Source organism: Lutra lutra, chromosome 4 (genome assembly GCF_902655055.1).
Source record: "Lutra lutra chromosome 4, mLutLut1.2, whole genome shotgun sequence".
Lineage (NCBI taxonomy): Eukaryota > Metazoa > Chordata > Mammalia > Carnivora > Mustelidae > Lutra > Lutra lutra.
The window spans coordinates 189,047,421-189,070,511 of NC_062281.1; the positions used below are offsets into that span (position 1 = coordinate 189,047,421).

At 54.2% G+C, this 23,091-nt stretch overlaps 1 protein-coding gene across 4 annotated transcripts in view; it reads right to left on the bottom strand.

Moving 5' to 3' along the window:
- Positions 1-18,334, bottom strand: part of TNFRSF8 (TNF receptor superfamily member 8) — a 63,623-nt gene extending 45,289 nt beyond the window's left edge. For 2 of the 4 annotated variants that reach the window (XM_047728216.1, XM_047728214.1), the window contains exons 1-2: positions 17,990-18,334; positions 5,178-5,265 (exon numbers count right to left, since the gene is read on the bottom strand). In XM_047728216.1, coding sequence (XP_047584172.1) covers positions 5,178-5,265; positions 17,990-18,052 — 151 coding nt within the window. In that variant the 5' untranslated portion in view covers positions 18,053-18,334. The remainder of the gene's footprint in view (positions 1-5,177; positions 5,266-17,989) is intronic. The other 2 variants (XM_047728217.1, XM_047728215.1) reach the window with 2 other exon arrangements.
- Between the last annotated feature and the right edge of the window lie 4,757 nt (positions 18,335-23,091).

Genomic DNA, 23,091 nt, shown 5'->3' on the forward strand with positions numbered 1-23,091 from the left:
TATTTGAAGACAGGATCCGTACAGATGTAATTAAATTAAAATGCAGTCATTGGGGTGGGCCCTAATCCAAGATGATAAAAAGGGGGGAAATCTGGATACAAGACACATGTGCACTTGGGAACACAGCCAGATGAAGGCTGGACTCATGCTGCCACCAGCCAAGGAACTACCAGACGCTGGGAGACAGGCAAGAACCTTCCCCAGAGGCTTCAGAGGGAGCACGGCCGGGCCAGCACATTGATCTTGGACTTCTAGCCTCTGGAACCATGAGATAACCCATTTCTGTTGTGTCCATCTATCAGTTCATGGTACTTTGTTGATGGCAGCCCTAGGGAATGAATACAAATGTTCTTCGCCCAGGCTGACGAATCTATCCATCTCCATTTCTACCCACTGGGGATCCCTCTGAAGCCAACCAGCTCAGGCTGAAACACCATCCCCTGGTGGAATTTTCCTTATCTTCTGACCCCATCCAGTACCCTTCTCTAGATCCCTTTAAAATCACCTCTCAGCGCCAGAGGTTGTTTGGGACGAACTCTAGAAATGCCCCCTGCTCCAGAAAATGTATTCAAGGATTCAAGTGACTCACTTCCTGGTGGGATTCTAGTTTCACTCAACTCAACATTTATTGACCATCACCTCTGTGCCAGCCACTGAACTTAAGTGGAGAAGGTGAGATCCCTACTCCCATAGAGCTTATCCTCGAGCCTAGAGGAGGAGAGGCAAGCAAGTACAGAAAGAAATTGGCAAGTCAGTTTCCAGTGTGTGAACAAACTTGGAAGAAAATAAAGCAGGAACCAGAAGAGAAGGCAGAGGAAGAGGCAGGAGAGCTCCAGAGAGAGGGATCAGGGAGGCCTTCCTGAGTCCCCGAGGACCGAAAGAGGCAGCTGCACAGAGGGTGTGGGAAGATCGCTCCAGGCAGAAGGAACCAACTGTGCAAAGGCCCTGGGCACAGAACAGGACATGCCAAGAACAGAAAGTCCATGGGGGCTGGAGCAGACGGAGCCAAAGAATTATGAGCCCTGGTTCATTTCTATTTCCTTCTAGCCCATTTTCCACACAGATTTTCTGCACTGAATCACTTTCAAAATCAGAAACAAAAATGGCGGAGAAAGGCTCAGGGCCTGCAGAGGCTGTGCTAGAATGGGTCCCTCTGTCGTGATCTGTCTCCAGCCACTCCCCCTCCATCTCAGGGTGCTTTGCTGACTCCAGATGTTCTCAAAGTTTGTGCTAACATTCCCACACCCCCTCTCACCTCTGGCACAGCATCAGGCAACCAGGCCCCCAGCTGCTTTGGCCAAAGAAACTCTCACACTGAGAACTGCTCTGCACTTGGTCTGGCCGCCAGCCCCTCCTCCACTCCCCCTACATACCCTGGGCTCCGCCTTCTGCCAAATGGAACCCTCCCAATTCTCCAGCGGTCCATCCTGCTCCCCTCGAGGCCTTTGTGTATTCTGTGCCTCTGCCCTGAGCACGCCCCCTCCCCACCTTGGCCCAGCCAACCCCTGCTCATTCCCAGGACTCCTTTTCCTCAAGGAAGACCCCTCAGTCAGGTCACGTGCCCTGGGAGTGTGTTCCAATGGCTGCAAGCAGCACCACCCCAAATTCTAACAGCCTGGGGCAATAGACACATTTTGGAAGGGCTTCCTAGCCCACAGGCTGCCCTTCTTGGAGAATTGTCCTCTCCCTCAAGCAGTGGCCCAGGGCCAGGGGGAACCAGAGCAGAGGTGGACATCTGTACCATTGGATGCTTTCTTCTTGGGCTTTGGAATTGGAACTGGAAGATGTTGGTCATGTGTCCCTCTTGGTGAACGAGGGAGAACAGACTGGGAAGGGAACTGTTGGGCCTTCCAAGCTTGACCAAGGGCCGGAAGGCCAAGGAGGCTTCCTCCTCCTCCTTCCTGCTCACAGCCCTTGGAGAATCCCCTCTGCTCCTGGGACATGATGGGGTACACTCACACAGCCCCAAGCAAGCCATGCTCTCTGTATAACATGGGACCTGGCTTCACGATGTCCCCCCACGCCCACAAGAGGCAGGCTTCACACATCTGCAGGATCCCCTCCTCCCACTCTGGGCACTAAGGAGAAGGTGATCCAGGAAGGAAGGGGCAGAATAGGAGGGGGTTTGTAGCCCCCACAGGGGCTCCTTGCTGACATGCTCTGTCTTGGGGGTCAGCACCAGCTAAGGGGAAAGAGCTCAGGTTTCTGAGTTAGCCACACTCAAACTTTCTGAGATAGCCAGTAGGGGCTCCAGTAAGGCCCCCGCAGGCTACTTACTAGCATATGACCATGGGAAAATCTGAACCAAGTCCAAGTTTCCTCTCTGAGTTTCCTTTCAGGATTCAGTAAGCTAATGCAGGTGAAGGGCTGGCATTGTGGCCAGCACAAAGCATGTTCCATCGGCAATAATTGTTGTCCTTATTATGAAACAGTGAGTGAGCTCCCCGTCACTGAGGGTGTGTAAGCAGAGGACTGGGGAGCAGCTGTCAAGGATGCTACAAAGGGCATCAGAGGCTGGGTGAGAGGAGAGACTCATTGACATCAAAACTTCTCAGTCTCAAAGGTCTCCCAGTTTCCTTCCTCCAGCAACCCACCTCCAGCCAACACTGCCACACAGCTCAGCTGAGCCTGATTGCACAGGGCAGGCAAAATGTCAGAAATTTCCCCCAGAGACCGAGGAAGGGGTTTTCGTGGGTTTTTCTCTTTTCCTCTTGCTTGCCGGAAGCACCAGGTCAATAAAACTCCAGCAAAATGCCCCGCCCACCACACCAGCAAGAGGCGCTCAGCCGCCCCCGGTCACGGGGCCACAGAGAGAGAACGTGGGGGGACGGCAGCCCTCTCTTCCCAAGTCACAGCATTGAAGTGAAGGGCACTGGGGACGCAGATGTCACTCTGTCTCTGCCCACTACACCCTGTGGGGACTGCGCCAGGCAGGGGTGAAGGAAGCTGGAGGGAGTGCGAAGAAAGTGTCTTTCTTCCTGCAGCTGGAATTATGGGTCCCGTGGAAAGTCACAGAGCCCTGCGCTGCGGTTGTCCTGACTGCTGTTGTCCTGGGGAGAAGCAGCGTGCCCCCCGCCACACAGCACTGGGCTGGTGAGGGAAGGCTTCCTGGAGGAGGCAGTACCGGGACTGCAGGAGGTGGCGGCGGTGGGAGAGGGCATCCCAGGGCAGACAGGCATGTCAAAGGCCTAGAGACTTGAAAGCACAGAAGAAAGGCCAAGGGGAAAAGGGTGGAAAAGGTGACAAGTGACCTCATGATTAGTTGAAGCAATAAACGGTTGTTGGATGGATGGGCAGAAGAGCACACGGAAGTGGGACGGGAGGAGTGGGTGGGTGGATGGCGCCGCATGGGAGGGGGATGGTGCTGTGGCCCAACTGTGCCCCCCTCCAATCCACATGCTGAAGCCCTACCCCCCAGTGTGACTTTATTTGGAGACAGGGTCTTCAGGAGGTAATTAAGGACAAATGCGGTCGTGAGAGTGGAGCTCTGATCCGACAGGATTGGTGGTCCTTACAAGAGAAAAAGGAAAATGTATCTCCTTTCTTGCTTTCTCTCTCTCTTTCCTCCCCACTCCTCTCTCTCCTTCAGCCGTGACAGGGGAGCTGTCTGCAAGCCAAGAAGAGGAGACTTTACACCAGAAGCCCTGCTGGAAACTTGATCTTGGACTCTCTGGCTTCCAGAATGGTCTGGAAACAAATGTCCATTGTGAACGTGCCCCACCCCCACACCCCACCCCCACTCCCCATCCGTGGTGTTTTGTTATGGCAGCAAGAGCAGCCTGAGCTAGATGGGGGCATGAGTAGGGGACGGGTGGCAGAAGGAATGGGGAGGGGGTGAAGGACATAGGACGGGGGAGGGGTGGGCAGGTAAGAGAGTGGGTGAAGGGTTAGGCGGGGGATGGGCAGGCTTATGGGGAGTTGGTGGGGGGCTGGCCAGTCAGGCACAGGAGTCCCAGGCACTAAGGGAAACACAGGCCCCCACCTCATATGTACCTCAAAACCCACACTAACCCATAAAATAAAGGTGAGAAAATCCAATAAAGTTCTACTCTTTTCCCTACCATGACAACTTTGAAATATTTTTGGAAATAGAAAATATCCAATTCTTTTCCAAAATGTTGTTCTGGGTCCTTGCGGGGCGGGGGGTGCTGAGCTTGGGCTCGGTCCACCCTTGCGGTGGGTGGAGCAGAAAGGCTGTAGGTCTAGGGACAGACTGGGGTTCCCGCCCGGCTCGGGCCACTTGCCCTGGATGATTTTGTGCACCATGGCCGGGAGCCACCCTCCAGACAGCAAAGCTGGCAGGCTGAGAGGATGGGTAGGTGAGCTCCTACCTATCCCGAAAGTCACCCCCTACTTCCAGTGGCCTCCTGTCCTCCAAGCACGAGGCAGTCCTCACGCCCTCCACAGCCAGAATTAGCATCTTTCCCACTCAAGTCTGCACCCGAGATCGGAGACCATAGTTCAGCTCTAGCTTGTGTCCCACCCAGCCAAGGCCACTGGAAGTGCCTTGGGAATTTTGGTAACAACCACAAGGATGACACTGGCTCACCACCCCGTTCTGGCCGCTCGCCTCTTCGGGCCAGAGCTGCCCCAGCCCGGTGAGCGTGGGCAAGCTGATAATCTACTCAGAGCCAGTCATGGTGCTGGTGCGGGGTAAGCCTCCCAGGAATGGGCGCAAGCAGGGAGCCTGGTTCCAGAGAGATTTAGGGTTCCGCTGGCCCAGAGATAAATGCACATTCCAGGCTGGAAAAGATGAGGACCGCAAAGGGCTTCCAAACTCAGAAATGAGGGACAGTCTGGGAGTGTCGAGAGCCCAGGTTCCAGGGTCACAGAACCCTGGGTTCCACACCTCCCCCCCGCCAGCTCCCCCATTTCCCAGCTCTGTGACCTTGGGCCAGCTACCTAAGTTTACACCACCCTCGACAGCCTCAGCTACAAAATGGGATTAATAAAGGATACTGAGGAGCTCCTGCAATGCTTCTGAGGCTCTCAGACCGGCGTGCATATGGTAAGGGTTCATAAGGGGTCAGGCAAAAGAGCAAAAGCTTCAGAAATCTAGACCCAACGTGACGATGACAACTTGGGCTTTCATCTTGCCCATTCACCAATCACCCCGGAGTTTTATACCTTGAGGACAAAAATCCCCCCCCCGGCCCCTCCCCAGCACCCCCACTCACCCTCGGGGCAGCGGTAACAGCACCTCCCAGTAGTCTGGTCGTAGGAGTGGTTGGGGCCTTCCTTGCAGGCGTTCCTCCGAACTCCATCCTGAGGATGGGATACATTGGTGAGACCAGGCTGGTCCCAGACACACATCCCTCCTGCCCTTCGGATCCCAGGAGGCCGGGTCTCCACTCACTGTCAGCACCGGGCCTGAGACAGAGCCTCAAGTTTTAGAAGAGAATCAGGACAGGAACACCTGATCTCACACCTGCCTCCGACCCGCTCCCTTGGGAGGGGGGAGTGTGATGGCAACTCTAGCCTTCCAGAACTCAGCCCAAAACCTGGGCTCTGCCCTCTCCTCTCATGCTCACATCCAACCCATCAGCAAACTCTCTTGGCCTCTTTGGACCAATGTTCTCCCTGCCCCAACCTCCTCCACCTGGTCCCAGTCCCCATCCTCTCTCCCCTGGATTAGTTAATTCAGTTGCCTCCTACCTGGCCTCTGGCATGGACCCAGCAATATAGCAAATCTGTTTGTTGTGGTCTAACATGCTCTACAGGAAAGTGCACACATCTCAGGGACATACCCACTGAATTTTTCCAGTGTGACCATGTCTCACAGCTGGCACCCAGATCAAGAACCAGGACATTGCTGGCACCTGGCACCCTCCCTCGTGCCCTTTTCCATGAACTACATGCAAAAGGCACCCGCTAACCCAACTTCTTCACCATAGACTGGTCTTATTCAGCTTTTGAGTTTCAAGTCGGTAGAATGATCTCTGTTCTCTTGCAATTGGCTTCTTTAACTCAACATTACATTGTGAGAATCACCCGCTTTGCTGCAAATGGCAGTCGTTCGTTCAAGTTCATTGCTGCGTAGTGCTGCGTCCCGCGAATGAATAGGCACAATTGATTTATCTAGTCTACTCTTGATGGACCTTAGTGTTGTTTCCACTCCTGATCATTATGAATAATGCCACTAGGAACAGCCCTATACATATATTTTGGTGCACAAATGTACACACTTCTACTGGACTCCACCCCGGGGGTGGGGACGGGAATTGCTTGGTCATAAAGTGTGGTATGCTCAGCTTTGATAGAATCCCCATCGTTTTCTAAACTGACTCTTCACTGCAGTGTGTAAGTGTTCCGATCGTTCCCCATCCTTGTCAACATTTGGTAGAGTCAGTTTTAAAAATTTTAGCCATGGTGCTGAGTGTGCAATGGCCTTACATTGTATCCTTTATGTTGCATTTCTCAGGGGCCTAACTGATGTTGGGTATCTTTTCACATGTTTGTTAGCCTTCTGGATATTGTCTTTTATAAGATACTCATTCAGGTCTTCTTATTTTTTTTTTTAATTGGATTGTCTGACTTTTCTTACTGTTGTGTGAGAACTCTTAATATATTCTGGATATAAACCTTTTGGCAAATAAATGAATGGTAAATATCTTCTCCCCTTCTGTGGCTTGCCTTTTCACTTTCTTAAGGGATCTTCCCCTTTTTTGAGATTTTAATTATTTTGTTTCAGAAAGAGAGAGAGAAAGAGCATGTCAGTCCAGGGAGGGGTAGAGGGAGAGGAAAAAGGAGAAAATCCCAAGCAGACTCCACACAGAGCATGGAGCCTGATGTAGGGCTTGATCCTAAGACCCTGAGATCATGACCTCAGATGAAACCAAGAGTCAGATGCTCAACTGACTGAGCCACCCCAGGCGCCACTCTTAAGGGAGACTTTTTTAAATTAGTTTATTTTTTAAGATTACTTATTTAAGAGAGAGCAAGTGAGAGAGAGAAAGAGAAGGGAGAGGGGCAGAAGGAGAAGGAGAAGCAGACACCCCACTGAGCATGGAGCCCAATATGGGACTCATCCAGGGACCCTGGGATTATGACCTGAGTGGAAGGCAGATGCTTAATGAACTGAGCCACCCAGGCACCCAGGGAGCCTTTTGATGAACGGAAGTTCTTAGTTTTTTTTTTTTTTTTTTTAAGATTTTATTTATTTATTAGACAGACAGAATCACAAGTAGTCAGAGAGGCAGGCAGAGAGAGAGGAGGAAGCAGGCTCCCCGAGGAGCAGAGAGCCCGATGTGGGGCTCGATCCCAGGACCCTGGGATCATGACCTGAGCTGAAGGCAGAGGCTCCAACCCGCTGAGCCACCCAGGTGCCCCGGAAGTTCTTAGTTTTAATGAGGGACAACTTATTCATCTTTTCTTTCATAGTCAATGTCCTTTATAAAAAAAATACTTGCAAGCCCAATGTCATTCAGATGCTCTCCCACATTACCTGCTCAATGATATCCCTTAACCTTCCTTGTCAGGTTTCATTTTGGCGCATGGTGTAAAGTGGGGGTCAACACTCACTTTTTTCAGGAATACACATTTTAACAAGTTCCCGCATAGGCTTCCAGGGCTCTTTAAAAGTTAAGTCCCTTTGTCAGAGGGAGCTTAAGAGAAGAAAATCTCTGCTGACATCCTGGGGGAGGAACTTTGTCCTTCTGGTGGAATGAAAGGGGATCCCGGGGTACCTGGGTGGCTCAGTCAGTTAAGCGTCTGCCTTCAGCTCAGGTCATGATCCCAGGGTGCTGAGATCAAGTCCTGCATAGGGCTCCTGGCTCAGCAGGGAGCCCCTCTACCTCTACCACTTCCCCCTGCTCATGCTCTCTCTCTCTCCCTCTCAAATAAATAAAATAGAAAGAAAGAAAGAAAGAAAGAAAGAAAGAAAGAAAGAAAGAAAGAAAGAAAAAGAAAGAGGGACATAAAGCAGGTTTCTAGGCTCCAGGAAGGGAGACGAGAGGGAGAGGTGAGAGGGAAGGAGGGAGCTATGTCCCCCCTCTGTATCAGCAGCCTTCCGGGCAGGCGGTGCCTGGCAGAGCCCAGGTGGCCACTTGTAGGATGGATGAGATGAATGGGCTTTCTTGGTTTGGGGAGAAAACAGAAGCCATCTCCTAACCCTCCCCCCATAGGGGAGATGCCTGGCTGGTCTGAGGGGCTTCTCTACTCTTCTCTCCAGCCAAGGGAACAGTGAACACTAATGAATGAGTATTTCCATCATGTCAGAGAGCAGGAGAAGGCCAGTGTGGCTGGAAGATGGATGTGTAGAGTCTTGATTACATTATCCGTTTTTTTTTTCTTTTTGCGCATCTGAAATGTTACCATATAAATGGGAAATCAACGTAACCTGACATTTGTGCCCCACCAGTCCCGTGGCACTTGCGTACCTCCTTTCTCACTTGATCCAGAGCCCCAGGACTGGAGGCCACAACTTGAGGACACTCTCTTTACCCACCCACACCCAGTCCCCTCCCTCCAGCAGGATCTCCTTCTTCTCCTGTAAACTGGGGAGCTTCTGGGAGCCTCGCTAGGGACAGAGACCTGCCTGACCCCCAACATTTAACCAAGTGAGCTTGGATGCCTACAGGTGGAGCTGGGTGGGGGTGCCAACGTTCTGGCCTGCTGAGTGTGGGGAAATTCTGGGTCACTGGCCTGGGTTTTCCCCTTCTGGCTGCCCACTCATCTCATTGATAATTATGGACTCTGAGGAGGCTGTAGGTCCAGGCCCTGCTCTCTCTCCAGGGTCTGGGGCGGGGGGAGGGGTGCAGCTGACAGGAGCCTGAATTCTTACACTTCACTTCCTGCCACCACATCCTGAGTCAGTGGGGGACGGTGGAAGGTACAGAAAAGAATAGGGAATCCATGGTATTGCCTGTTATGCCCCCCACCCCAGTTCCACATCTCCTCCTTTATGGCACTGTCAGCCCTCTGGGGCCAGATCACCCCTCCCCCCATGATAACAGATGAAGAAAGTGCAGCTCAGAGAGGCTCAGTCACCAACCCGAGGTCACACAGCAACTAAGTGCCGAGAGGATATTTATGCTTCACTGTGTCCCCAGTTCTCTCCCCCTCTCTGGGCCACAGGCTGCCCATCTAAAGTAAAAACAGTCTATTGTGCTGAGAAGGACACGGTATCACATCTGTGGTCTTTCTACCAGAAGTCCATAATCTGAATCAAATCCTGAGGACACAGCAAATAAACCCAAACTAAGGGGCTTTCTACAAAACAACTGGCCTGGACTCTTCGTGTCAAAGAGAAAGAAGAGCTATGGAATGTTCCAGAATAGGGAGACTAATGAGACAGTGTGGCTGAATGTGATGTCTGGAATGGATTCTGAATCTGAGTGGGGCTATAAAAGAGAACGTTGACATAGATGGTGACATTTGAATATGGACTTTATATTTGATTCTGTGTTCTTTATGTCTACATGAAAGGAGAGAGAAAGATAAAGCAATTGTACAAAACCACACCTGCCAGTAACAGGTGCTCAAAGAGATGGCAACAATTTTCACAATAAACCGTGTCAATCCAAGGCTGCCACCAGGGGGCGCTGTCTTCTCGCGGTCCCCAGGGGCGCTGGTCCCTCAGCCTGGATGCCCCGGAAGGAGAGTGGGGGCTTCGTTCTCATGTGGGGCTTGTGGGGGAAGAGGGACAGAGGCTGAGTCCAGGTGGAGGCACAACTCAGCGCCATCCCCCAGCATCCACCGCAGATGCCCTCAGACCAGTGTGGCTGGCCTTCTCCCGCAGACAGTGGGGAATTTTTTTGCCTATGACGTCATGCATGGTTTTACAGGCGCCCAGAAAATGGGGCCAGTGCAGTGCACACGTGCTGTAGAAGTCACAACAACAGTTGTTGAACCCAACAGTCCTGAGAGACCCTACTTACTACCCCAGAAACTGATCTCGGAGCGGAGAAGGACCTGCCCAACATAGCACCTGGTGGCAAGCAGGTGTCAGGCAGGATCTGAGTTGGGGTCAGGGGACTCCTGGCCACCCTGACCACTCCACGGGGGCGTTGAGCCCCTACTGCCCTTCAGAGAGCTGACCTGCTCCCCGAATACTCTCTAGGAGCTGCTGCTCCTGTAGGGGAGACAACCCCACCTTCCCATAAACTAGAGAGAGGTGGCATCTGGGGTCCTAAGCTTCACCTACGCAGCGCTGTGATGCCCAGAAGCTGGCCCAGTCCCACGCCCCAGAGCCTCACCTCTGGCCCTGCTCTTGCCTATTCCTCTGCAATCTCCCCGTTGGCCCCCAGGTTGCCCTGCACCACTGCCCATTCACACAGGCCCTTCCCCTTCAGCACTAGGGCAGCCCCATGAAGGCTGACCCCCCGGACACTGAGGCGCCGTCAATCTCCCCTGACCACCGGTCCAGACCCTGGATGGCCCATCAGTTCCTGCTACCCCTGGGGAACTGGCCTTGGCCTGGAAGAGAAGGGACATCAGAAAGGAGAGAGTGGGAGGGGGAAGCCCAGGGACTGCAAGGGGGGCTTTTGGGTGGGGTTCCCCAGCAGGCTTGAGGCAGAGCGAGGTGTCCACAGAGTAATGAGCTGTGCAACCAGAGGACTGGGGCCTGACCTTGGTGGCATCAAGATAAAAGAGAGTGGCCTGAAACCTTTCCATTTCTAAACCTGCCTATTTTCAGGCTGGTTTGGTTTTCCCTACAAAACCTGGTAAATTTCACTTCCCAAAAGCCCCACCTGGTTTTGGCTACACCTGCAGGAACCAAGAGGCTAGAGGTGGGGGGCTGGAGGCTGGGGGAGTCAGATCAAATGCAAAATGCACAAAGGGACCAGAGGCAGGCAGAGCTGGGAGAAGCATCCCACCCCTAGCCCAGGGAATCCCTGCCTCTGTCATTCAAGGTGAGATGCCTGGGCTAGGAACAGCTAAATATGCAAAATCTCAGGTCCCACTCTAGACCATTTTACATCTGCCCCATTTTGCAGGTGGGGAAACCAAGGCACAGGAAGGTTAAGAAACTTGCCTGGACAGTATTAGCGCCGGGATCTGGACCGACCCGTCTTGTGCGGGCTCTGATCCACCACGTTCTGTGTCACTAGTCCTGCCTGCTTAACCCCCAGTGCTACCCTCCAGTTCACCAGTGCTTCCTCACCACCCCCCAGCATGCACTTGCCGGGAGCCATCCAAGGCCCTCCTCCCATCAACCCCGGGCCCTGTGCTCCACTCACAGCGCAGATGCCAGACGGAGCTTCTCAGACACAGGCCTGGTCTCCTCCCTCCACCCTGCTGAAGGGTTCCAGTGAAACTATGAATAAAGTCCACTGTGCGGGCAGCGGCCCACGAGACCCAGCTGGCCTATTCATCCTCCAGCACCCTCTCCCACCTTCTTCCCATCCCCACTTCTACCCCTATCCTCCCTTCCTCCCTCCAGCATCCTTGCACACGGTCCTGCCTGACCACCCATTCTCCTTGTCCAGCACCCCCTCCAACTGGTCTTTCGTGCCACTCCCTCAGAGACCCCTCCCTTTTCACCCCACCCCCAAGTCCAGGTCAAGTGTCAGCTGGCCAAAATCAAGGTGTGGGTAGGCGGCATCCTTGCCAGAGGCTGTGGGGGGGAGAATCCATTTCCTTGCCATGAAAACCGAGGTCCCACCGCTATGCGGCCCGTCAGCGAAGTCCCTTCTTCTGGAAACTGCTATGTTCCCCGGATGGCATTGCTTGGCATACCGCCCCCCTCCTCCTTCTGCAAAGGCCATGCTGGTGGGGCAGATCCTTCTGACACATCTCCCTCTCCTTCCATATCATCTCTCCCTGACACAGCCAGGAAAGATTCTGCTTTGAAGGATTTTTGCGAGGACAGTGGACCCCCTGTATAATCCACGCTGATCTCCCCCTCTCACGGTCTATACCCTTAACCACAGGCACGAAGTCCCCTTTGCCAGGTAAGGGGACATACTCACAGATTCCAGGGCTTAGGACATGGATGTTTTAAGGGACCGGTATTCTGCTGACTACAGCCATGTCCTGTACAGTACTAGAGCTCCGGGCCAAGAGACCACCTAAAATTGAAGTCGTGCTCCTCCCTAACCTTAAACACACCCGCGGGCACACAGTCCACCCCTGCTCTCTGCCCACCAGCCGCATCCCTCCTTGATCTCACGCCCAAGAGCAGGAGACTGGGGGAGCTCCCCCCCAGTTCCCACCCCTGGCTTCCAGGGGGCTGCAGGGGGGTGTGCAAATGGCTCCATGCAGCCGGGCCTGTGTCTGGAGATAAACCCAAAGACAATCGACCCAGAAACACTCGCTGGCACTTGCTGGCAGAATGCGAGGAAGAGCTGAGACCTTCTCTGAGCTGGCGCTCACCAGAACAGTGGCCATCGTCCCCGCAACTCTCCCCTGCGGGATGGAAGAAGACGAGAAAGCGTCTGTGGTGGGCGGAGGAGCACCCCTCCGAAGATGTCCCCATCCGAAACCCCAGAACCGATGATGATATCTCTTTCTGTGGCAGAGGGGAACTGAGGTTGCTAACGAGTGACCTTGAAATGGGGAGATGATCCTAGATTATGCAAGTGAGCCCAGGGCCGTCAGAAGCGTCCTTGAAAGGGCAGGTGAGTCCAATCAGGGAAAGCTGGGGACAACAGGTTCAGAGAGGGGTATGCAGCCGGCGTGAAGATGGAGGAAGGAGCCTGAGCCTCAGGATGCCGTGCCCCCAGCAGCTGGGAGGGCAAGGCAATGCATCTCCCCCCTCGAGTCTCCAGAGATTTGCAGGCCGGCCCACACCTCCAGTCCAGCCCAATGCCATTTTGGATTTAGGAACCCCAGATCAGAAAGATAATCCTCTGTGTTGTTCCAAGCCGCTGAATGGGTGGTAATGATGGCCTGGGAGGGAACTCAGCCAGGGCCCCAATCCAGAAGGCCAAGAATAAAGCCACGTCTCCTTCCACTGAGCATTCCCTAAAGGCCTGCGGTGGAACTGGGAGCTGGGCCCGGCACTGGGGGCCTCAGGAAAGCCAGTGCCGGACGGTCCCAGCTCACGCACGCAGCTCCCGCGACAGGCCCGCTGGAGACACTACGCACCAACCTGCAGAACAAAGGACTGAAGGAGAACCTCGGAGACACGATGAGACAAACACAGGGATCGCCGACGCCAAGCAAAATGCCGCGAGCCTCACGCAACAGGGAGAGAACAGGAACGAGCGTGGGGGATTCACGACACCTTCTCAGAGGAGGGGCACTTCCACTTTTTCTCGAAGGAAAGTAAGATCTTGGCAGGAGGGAAGGAAGGGGAGAGCTTCCCTGGTGGAAGGCCCCCACAGAGAAAAAGGTCTGAAGAGGGAAAAACAGAGCAGTATAGGAAATCAGTGGTTTACAGGGTGAGACCGTGGGAGCAAAAGGAGAAGAGGCCCAGGACTCGGGGCCAGACGGGCGGCACGTACTCGTTATTTCCCACACGGCGTGCCACCAGACGCCGGTTCCACCCACCGTCCTCGGGTGACAAGCCAAAAAACCCAACAAATGAAATACGACCAACCCACCAACCCCTGGATTCCATCTGGGAGGTTAACATTTTAAATCTAGGCCTTTACTGTGCTTGCTCACTCTCCGATTCGCCAAAGAAAAGCTGGGGGCCCGAGAGACAAATTGTTGGTGGTCTCAGGTGGTCACGGAACCCTTTCCTCATGGAACGCCTGTTCCCTGGAAGTAACTTTGGGAAATGTTACCTTTGGCAATGGGGAGCCACTGAAGATTATAGAGCAACGGAGACGAGAGGGGATGGACGGCATGGAGGCAAGTCAGTCAACATTATCAAGGTCTGGCCTTGAGTCCAAATTCTGTGACTGCTAGCTCCTCACTTCTCACCAATGCCCCTCCTGCCCGAGAGAACCCCCGGCCCAGCTGCCTGAGCCAGCCATTCAGATAACGGTCCTCCTGAAAGTTCTGGGGCGGCAGCAAAGACTCAGGCCTCACACTCCGTGAGACCTCGGATGGGAGAAAAATCCACCAGCCCCCGGGCTAGCAGATCCAGCAGCAGCAGCCACTGAGGGACATGGCGGCTGCCACGGAAAACTGAATGGCTTTAAAGGATAGGGAGCCCCTCCCCCACCCCTGCCCGGGTACTTTAGCTTTTGTCCGTTCTTGGAGGTGTCTTGGAGGTGTCTTGGATTCGTCCCCGTGTCAGCTCACCTGTTAGAAGGGCCGGCTTGTTTCTGGGACCACCTCTGTCATCCCAGCCTGCACAGGGAGGGGAGCCAGGGACCCGGTATGCAGGCCCCCCCCCCCCATTCCACCACGAGACTGTGTGGACAGAGAGAACTCAGCCTGTCTCAGTGCAGGAACCGTATCTGGCGGGCAGCTCCTGGAAGCCCAGAGCCCTTGCATGAAAGCCAACGAGGGAGCTTCAAGAGCCCATGCCCACACCCCCTCGCCGACATGCTGTTCCACCGGGCCATTGGCGAGGACATTGGCCCCCTTCTCTCCCCATCCCCCAGCCCCGTGTCAAAAGCTGTCTCCCTCCAGCGCAGGTGGAGGTGAGCATGGGCCCTTTGTGGGCTCCCACTGGTGGGGGCAGATCTCCCCACAAGCGCTAGTCTCTCTCCTCTGGGTCCCTCTACCCACACCCTTGGGAGCAAGGACCAGTTCACCTTCATCCTGCACCCACAGTACCTAGCATTCAAGAGGAGCTTAATAATGACTTACCTTTCTACAACACTCCAGCACGTGCCAGGCCCAGAGAAGCTGCTCCTTTATGATTTTATGAATGAATGGGAACTTGGAGGAATATCACTGAAGATCCAAGAAGTCAGTGAGTAATTGAATTGGGCCGCATAGAAAAGGTCCCTCCCCACCGGGGAGGCCAATGAGAATGCCAGTGATTTTCAACCCTAGACAGCCAAGGTTTTGGAATGAGGCCTCCTTCCCTCCACCCCAACAGCCCCTGGGGAGGTGGCAGGAGAGAGAAGCTGGAGAACTCGTCTTGCTGAGCTGCCTTTTTTGACATTCTGTCCCTGAGGTCTGTAGCTCTGGTCCCGCTCAGCCCCTGACCCATCCTGGCACAATGCGCAAGACCGTTCTCTGCCTCCTTGTCTAGAAAATGGCGGCTGTGACCCCAGACGGGCCTCCCCAGGGTCAGCGCATGAGCCTGATGAGGCCACCACCCCAGCCCAGCCTGGGCTAAACCAACCGTCTGGGCCAATGAACCCCCAGTTTCCAGGGCGACCCAGACCCAGATCTCCCTCAGCCCTGTTTTCCTTCCGATGATGTTCCGGAGGCAAAAGAGGCCTGGAGGAAGGTGCATTTGAGCTGAAGAATGAATCACAATCAACTCAAGAAACAAGTCTAGGTCAGAGATGAGTGGGAGCAGAGTCAGAAACTTACAGTAAATGCTGCCCTTCTTCCAGCATTGACTGATCTCAAGCTGACTAATGTCCCCCCCAACCCCACTCAAACCCCACTGTGAGCTCCTGGCTGCCCAGGCCACTCTCTGAGGAAGGGGAGGCCCTGAGTGAGACCAGCCCACACCTCCTCCCCCGCGTCACATGGGTCACTCCGCTCTGGGTCCCTTCTGCCTGGTGCATAGGGTGAAATCCTGCGTCGGCACAGCCCCGGAGCGGCTGGAAAAGTCCCCTTTCCCAGACAAGCTGACAAGGAGGTGCCTTCCTGCTGGTGCCTAAAACCCACTCTTAGCACTCAGCTCTGTGGGGTCACTAGCCCAGCTCTGGAAAGCCCTGAGGGAAGAGAGACATATAGAGCTTATGAGTCACCCCAGGAAAGCCTCGTTCAGCAGAACCAAGCCCAGCGGGAGCCTCAGAGCCTACATCTGGCCTGAGGGAAAGGGAGCTGGGACAGGAGGGCATGGGTGCCGGAGGGAGCTTTGTGGTAGCTTTAGCCCTGGGAGAGGATGACAGGAATTTGAAGTCTGCAGAGGTCACAGAATGACCCTGGGCCTCCCTCCCCTGCCACTACCCACCCACCGACCCCAAGGTGACCGGATGAGAAAGAAGGAGGCGAGCGGGAAGCATGAGGGCAAAGAATTCTGAGGATTCCCATCAGAGTGACCCCAAGTCCCTTCACCAAAACCACTCTTGGGGAGAATGTAGCGCGAGGCATCAGAGGCCAAATCTCTCTGATTTGGTGACACACAAGGTGACACACAACAGGGAGTCATTCTGGTGTCAGGCGTCCACCACAAAATGATGGAGTCTCCAAGCAGACGGTGAGAAAAAAGAATTTAAAATTCAACCCTTGACCTGGAATTTTTTGTTTCCTCTTATGACAAATTCCCAAAACTTCGCTGGAATCCCAGAGGCGGAAGAAGCCTTGGGGGAGTCGGAGGACGGCGAGACCCGGCAGGCAGTCCCCATCCCCCACAGGCAGCCCGATTCCTGCCTCGAAATGCCCCAGCCTGAGCCCATGAGAGATGCAAATTAAGACAACAAGGATATGGCCCTTTTCACCGGTCACATTGACAAAAATAAAAACTCTGATAAGATCAAAAGTCGGTTAGGATGTGGGGAAGTCACTTGGGCTCAGGCACTGCTTGGGGGGCGGGGGAGGAAGGGGGATTGTCCAGCCACCCTGGAAGCCCATTTGGTGGCATCTTATCACCTGCGTGCATTTTCGTCCTGCAACCTCTGCCTTCTCCCCTCAGCTTCTTCCCTGGGGAAAGACGTGTACACATTCCTACACATTCCAAAGACATCCCTGCGATACGTCCATTACAATTCCAAACAAACAAACAAACAAAACGGTGGTAGGAAACTTACCACCCACCCATCAGGGACCTAAATAAAGAAAACTATGGAACCCCCATTTGGTAGAATACTATGTAGCATTTTCCAAGATAAACATGGGGGAAAGAGAAATAAAGAGAAACACGGGATCGCCGAGACAGTATTTCTAAGACATGCTGCCGATGTAGAAGCCAAATGAGGAACCGCACATTCTGTATCATATATGGAAAACCCTACCTACCTCTCTACAACTAATAAAACATGGGCATACGTTTATGAAGTGTGCTTGTCCCCCCTTTCCACCTATACTCTTCCTCCCCCTGCCTGGAGCCCATTCCCCTTCCCTCCTTGTGCCTGCCCGGATGGGATGAACAGGGCTGACCTCCACAATAGGGCCGCCCTTTGTTGTAGGACTAAAGAGGACGGACCTGCCCTCCCCGCAACAGAGCACTGTTGTTCCCGCCTTTTGCGCTGGCTCATACCGTGCCCCGCAGGTGTCTCACGGACACTTACTGTATTCCACCAGGGAATTACGGCCAGCCACAGGCCTCTCTCCTCTTCAGACCCTGTGCTCAGTGCCCTTGGTAGAGTAGACCTTGACCGGTCAACCCGAGCTCTGCTCCCACCCCATGCCTAGCTCGGTGCTGGCCACCAGGGAAGGGCTCCGTTTTCCCAGAGCAGTCCCCAGATTCGGTTCTGGGGTTTTCCTCCAGCAGACGTCAGCCCCATCGCTGACCATTTTCCAGGGGCGGCCACCTACCACGTGCTCCAGGGCCCGGGATCCACGTATTGGTCAGACAGGGGTAAGGGCAAAAGTACGAATATGGCCCGTCTAGCACCCTCATTCCCTCGTCTCACCCACACTCAACTTCCCCTCGCCAACCGTTTTAGGGACCAGGGGCCGGTAGCAAGGAGAGCCCCAGCACCAACCTCTTCTGGCCACCGAGGCCCCACCTGGGCTGCCCAGGACCCCCACCCGCGAGGAGCCTACCTCCAGCAGGCAGCCCCCCGTCGCTCAATTATTGCTGATTGAATGAATAATTGCGGCATTCTGCCAGGGCGGGGGAAGAGAGGCCCCCAGCAGCTGCCAGTCAGCCAACCTCCCACCTGTGAATCCTTGCAGGTTCCTCTCCCCCTGTTTGTCACCGGTGCCCACCCTCACCCCAGCTGGGGGGTAACGAGGTGCAGAGACTCCCCGACTTCCGCTGTCCCCCCACGCTCCCCACACTGCCAGGGGCGCAGGGCAGCAGTAGCAAGGAGGGGGCTCTGGACCACGGGCGCCTCCCAGGGGCCTGCTGCCCTCTTACCTGCGGGAAGGCTCCCAGCACCCCCAGGAGTAGCAATCCCAGCATGGTGTGGAGGGGGCACATCCCGGGGGCTGGAAGGCTGAGCTGGCTGGGGAGACGTGCCCACCCAGGCGGCCTGGGAAGCGCGCTGCGCCCACGTGCTGGGCCAGAGCCGGAGCAACACCTGGGTGAACCTCGGGCGCCAGCAGACTTCCCCAGCGCACCTCCCCGGCGCCAGCCGCAGCTGTGAAGTCACTTCAAAAGTGGGCTGCTCTTTCTTTGAGGGCTCTGCCTTAACTCTTCCCTTCCCCCACCATCCAGAGGTACACTGGCACCCAGAGCGGTTTCCAAGAACGCAAAAAAAAAAAAGAAAGCGCGGACAAACACTTGCAGAGATGACTCAGGACAAGCCACACTCCCCTCCTGCTCTTTGAAAGACCTGTCCTGATTGGCCAGAAGCCGTCCTCCCAGCTCAGGGAGTTTGCTGCCTGGCCCCCGGGGCACTGAGGGCCCGGGAAGGCAGCTCCCCTATCCCCCCGCCCCCCAAGACCCTACCCAACACCCCTTACCCCTGGAGGTGGGCGGGCACTCAGGAGATTGGGAGGCTCCAGGCACAATGGTCCCACCCCACCCCCACCCCAAGATAGGGCTAGACCTGAGTAGATTCTGACATGGGTCCCCCCAGACCTTCTCTCTCGCCCTGGGGATTGTTTTAGAAGGGACAGCTGAAGTCAGGGGACTGCAGAAAAAGCCAACACCCCTGAATAAATATTTGCTAGAAAATGAATCAGTAGATGGATGACAGGTGTGTGGGTGGGTGAGGGAACAGATCACTATGGAGATGGGTGGACAGGTGGAGGAATGGGCGGATGGATGGGTGTGTGGGTGGATGGCTGGGCAGGTGCGTGGATGGGTGGACAGGCGGATGGACTGACTATTGAAGGAACTGTTGGACAGAGTATAGAGCATTTTGTTGTCAATCCACAAATATTTCCCTGCGCTCTGAGAGTTTTCTGCCTAGAGGAAGAGCCTGGAACTCCTACCTACAAGAAATAAACCATACAATTCTCATTCAAGTTAAGTTCTCATTTGCAGGGGAATAATTTTCCCTTCCAGCACTTCTCCACCCCACGGATTCTCTACTGCTTTCTTTCTACCTTCCAAGCATACATACGGAGCGTCCAACAGCCAACAGCCCTGCAGGTCACGGGCTCATTTGCTTGTGCTGTATTTTTTTATTTTCAGACCTGAAGGAAGAGAAAGGCAGCCAGTTCTAGGTGCTCTGATTTAAAATGGCCAGTTGTTTTCCCTGAGCCCAGAACGGCCCCGTGGCCCTCAGGATTCTACGCCTCAGTCTGTCCCTGCAAGATGTCCCCTATCTTCCAGAAACGCCTTCATCTCCTTGGTCCTACTGAAGAGGAAAATTACCTAGAGCAGGCCCAGGCCAGGAAGCTCCAGAAGATGGAGAGTTACCAAGAATAAACTAGAGATAACCAGAAGCCCTACTGGAAGTAAGAGATAACCAGCCACTTCTCCTTCCGTAAACAGGCTCCCTGCATTGCTGGTCCCACCTAATGCAGCCCCGCTGGCCCAGTTTAAACCCACTTACCAGCAGTCCGCATACCCCTTGGAACGTAACTGCTGGCAGTCCCCTGTAAAAGCCCCATAACCCCACTGCCCGGGCCCAGAACTTAGAGCATGAGCTCATCCGGGTCCACCGGCATAAAATAAATCCGAGTTCTCCTGCTTCTCCGAGTGTCCCTTGGTGTCTCGCAGGTCTGATTATTTTTCCACAACACTGCCGGCAGTCTCCTACCAGAACATTCCGTAACTACCCTTCCCACCCCACCCGACTTTCCTCAAGCTCCTGGATTCTACTTGGAAAAATTTCCTGTAACTGTGCATCCTTCCGGAAGACCCCTTTCCGGGCTCTGCCCTGGGGGAGTGTGCCCTGGCATGTTTGAGCTGAGACTATGTCAAACAGTTACGTGAGTGTTCATGGAGGTGACCACCCATGACTGTTCACGAGCGAGGCAGGGTCAGGAGCAGCCCAGGACACCTGCTTCCCTGTTCAGGGCTTTCTGCTATAGAAGAGCCGGTCCTCTGAATAAATAAATTCTAGTGAACCCCCTATGCATAACCAAACACCACCACCAACACGGCCGACCCAGGGGAAATACACATGCATGTCATTACAAGGTTTAAAAATTCCACCTTTCTAGCAAGAGATGCAAATGAATGCAACGTTCATACCTTCTTAGACTTCTTAAATTATGAGGGTTTTTTGTGTTTGTGTGTGCGTGTTGTGTGTGTTTGGTCTTCTTTATTAAAAACAACCTCAGTAAAATCCAACCCCAAAATGGTGGCGAAATGGGAGTATGCGTTCATACTCTGCTGGGAAGTGTTACAACCTTTTTCAGAAAGCAATATGGCAATTTTTAGCAAAAGCCCCCTAACAAAACACACACACGCGCGCACACACACACACACACACACACACACAAACACTGTTTACAACTTGTGGCTCGGTAATTTCGCCCTAACAAAGAAAAAAGAATGAAGGTAATGGTTGAACTGGAAAAAGAAAAAGGGAAACCATACACTCAGCGATGTTTCCTAAAACATTATTTATAAATGTTGGAAATACCCCAAGAATGACAGCAACAGGGGCGAAGCGGACTGTGGTACATCTGTTTACTGGAATACGACACATCCATGAAGAGCGATCCGAACAGCGATGCTCTAGGAACCTGTCTCTCCCCCCACCACCCCCGTGTTGCCCTCCTGAGCTTCTTCAGGGACCTTTCAGCTGCCCTCCCCCGCACAGAACCCTTGTAGAGGTGCAGTGGCGGCGGGGGGGTGTTCTCCCATGAAAAATCAGATCATTTCTAAAGATGTACTGACATAAATAAATAAATAAATAAATAAATAAATAAATCAGATTATTTACTTAATAGCAATAACAATACTGCCTTTTTAAAAAAAGATTTTATTTATTGGACACAGAGAGAGAGAGCACAAGTAGGCAGAGAGGCAGGCAGAGAGAGAGGGGAAAACAGGCTCCCCGCTGAGCAGAGAGCCTGACGTGGGGCTCGATCCCAGGACTCCAAGATCATGACCTGAGCCAAAGGCAGAGGCTCAACACACTGAGCCACCCAGGCGCCCCAACAATAGCTGTCTTTGAGTGTTTACTTTGTGCTAAGATTTTTTAGGCATTGGCTCCTTGACTCCTCCGGGAAAGCCCATGAGGAAGATCCTCTTTTGTGTCCATGGTGCAGGTGAGGGACCAAAGCCCAGCACAGCGAACCCACTGGGCCAGCGCTCCTCAAAGCCAGTGGTGTTCGAGACCCTGCGTCTCCTGGCTCAATCCTATGGCTCTAGCTTCCCCTTCTCCCGCTATCCTCTGCTCCAGCCACGCGTGCCATCCGTCCCCCCGCCTCTTTCATGCCTCTACCCATCCCGGTCCTCCGGGAACACGCTTCCACTCCTGTTCACCTTCAGAGCCTGCTCCAAGGTCATCTCCTCGCTGTCAGTTTCCCGGAGCTGTCCCTTCCCCTCCCCCAGCCATCTTCCCAGGCAGAATGGCGGTTTCTGTCATTTTTTTGGTACCTCAATTCTAGAACTGGTCTTTACTGCATCATGACTGTAATGACTGGTTTGTGTATCCCTCTGTCGCAGGAAACTGTGTGCTTCTGGAGGACCAGGATGCCTTGTGAGCCCAAGACGGTGCCTGGCACAGGGCTGCAGGCCCACAGTTGGCCCGCAGAGAGAAGGGCACTCTTGGTGGCCAGAGACCGGGTTGGAGCCCTTGGGAGGTCCAGCCTCTCCTGGAGAAATTGCAGCCGCCCAGGAAAGTGGTGGCTGGTGAGACTCCAGCGAGCAGGCGCTGGATAGAACCCACTGGGCACCTCCTGTGGGTTCCAGGCGGCTGGCGAACCCCCTAACGAGCGTGAAAGTGCTTTGAAGAACAGGAGGGGAAGTCCCCGGGCCCCATGCACAGTGCGGCAAGCGGCCGGCCCTGCTATGGGATCACAGGGGCCGAGCCTGCCAGAGCGAGCTGTGGAAGCCAGTCCCCAGGCCTGCAGAAGGCAGGAAGGTGAGCAGCACCTGCCCACACCGTCTGATCTCAGAGGAAGAGGGCAGAAGGCGGGCATGGCAGGAAGCCCTCCGAAGGAAACAGGGAGCCTGTCACCAAAGAGATGCTGAGTAAGACACGAGGTTCCGACTTGGCTCAGGAAATCCAGGGACTTCCCCGACAGCTGGGAACACTAGTCCCAAATAGCCCCCAAATACCCTCCCCAGATAAAGGGATTCTTTCTGGCACAGGCAGCAGCAGGCGGTGAGGAAGCTGGAACTCGGAAGAGGAGAGCCTGGACCCTTCTGCTCTGGTTAGCCCAGCTCCTTTTCTGGGTATGTTTCTTGGGAGCCTTGATGGAAGTAGGACTCTCCATCAGGGGCTTCTCTGGAGGGATCTACGAGTCAGGCTGCCTCCAACTCAAACACCCCAGAGGTTTCCTCAGCTCCGGCTTCTCAGGGGGTGGTGAGTAGTGGCGACTGGGGGCTGGAGGCAAGAAGTTCTCTCCTTAAAGTTGGGAAGGAACAAACATTAGGGGTTTCTTAGCTGCCTGGATAAGCTCCAGCACTGCACAGCCCCCAAGCAGGCTACCCAGGCCCTTGGCCAGACATTTAATCCTGGCAAGAAGATTTCAAGTCAGTATTGCTGTCCCCACTTCACAGATGCACAAACTGAGGCTCAGAGTAGTTAAGTAACTTGCCTGAGGTCACACAGCTAGAGTGTGGCAGAGCTGGGATTTGGCTCCAGTCCTGCCTGACCTTCGGGGCTCAGCTGCCTTCTCTTCTCCCTCTGGGCCCCTGTCACCCTTGCTTTCGCAGGAGAAAGAGCACTGGTAAAGGAGTCCTGGTCCAGCCATGTCACAAGGTGTTTCTTTTCTCCGAGCGTTATTAGTTCTCTGTTGCTGTGTATCTCAAAACTTAGCAGCTTAAAACAACAAACATTACATCGCTCTGTTTCTGTGGGTCAGCAGCTCAGGAGGGTGATTCTGGCTTAGAGTCTCTCATGACGTTGCCATCAGGATGTCCCCTGGGGTCGCAGGCTTCTGAAG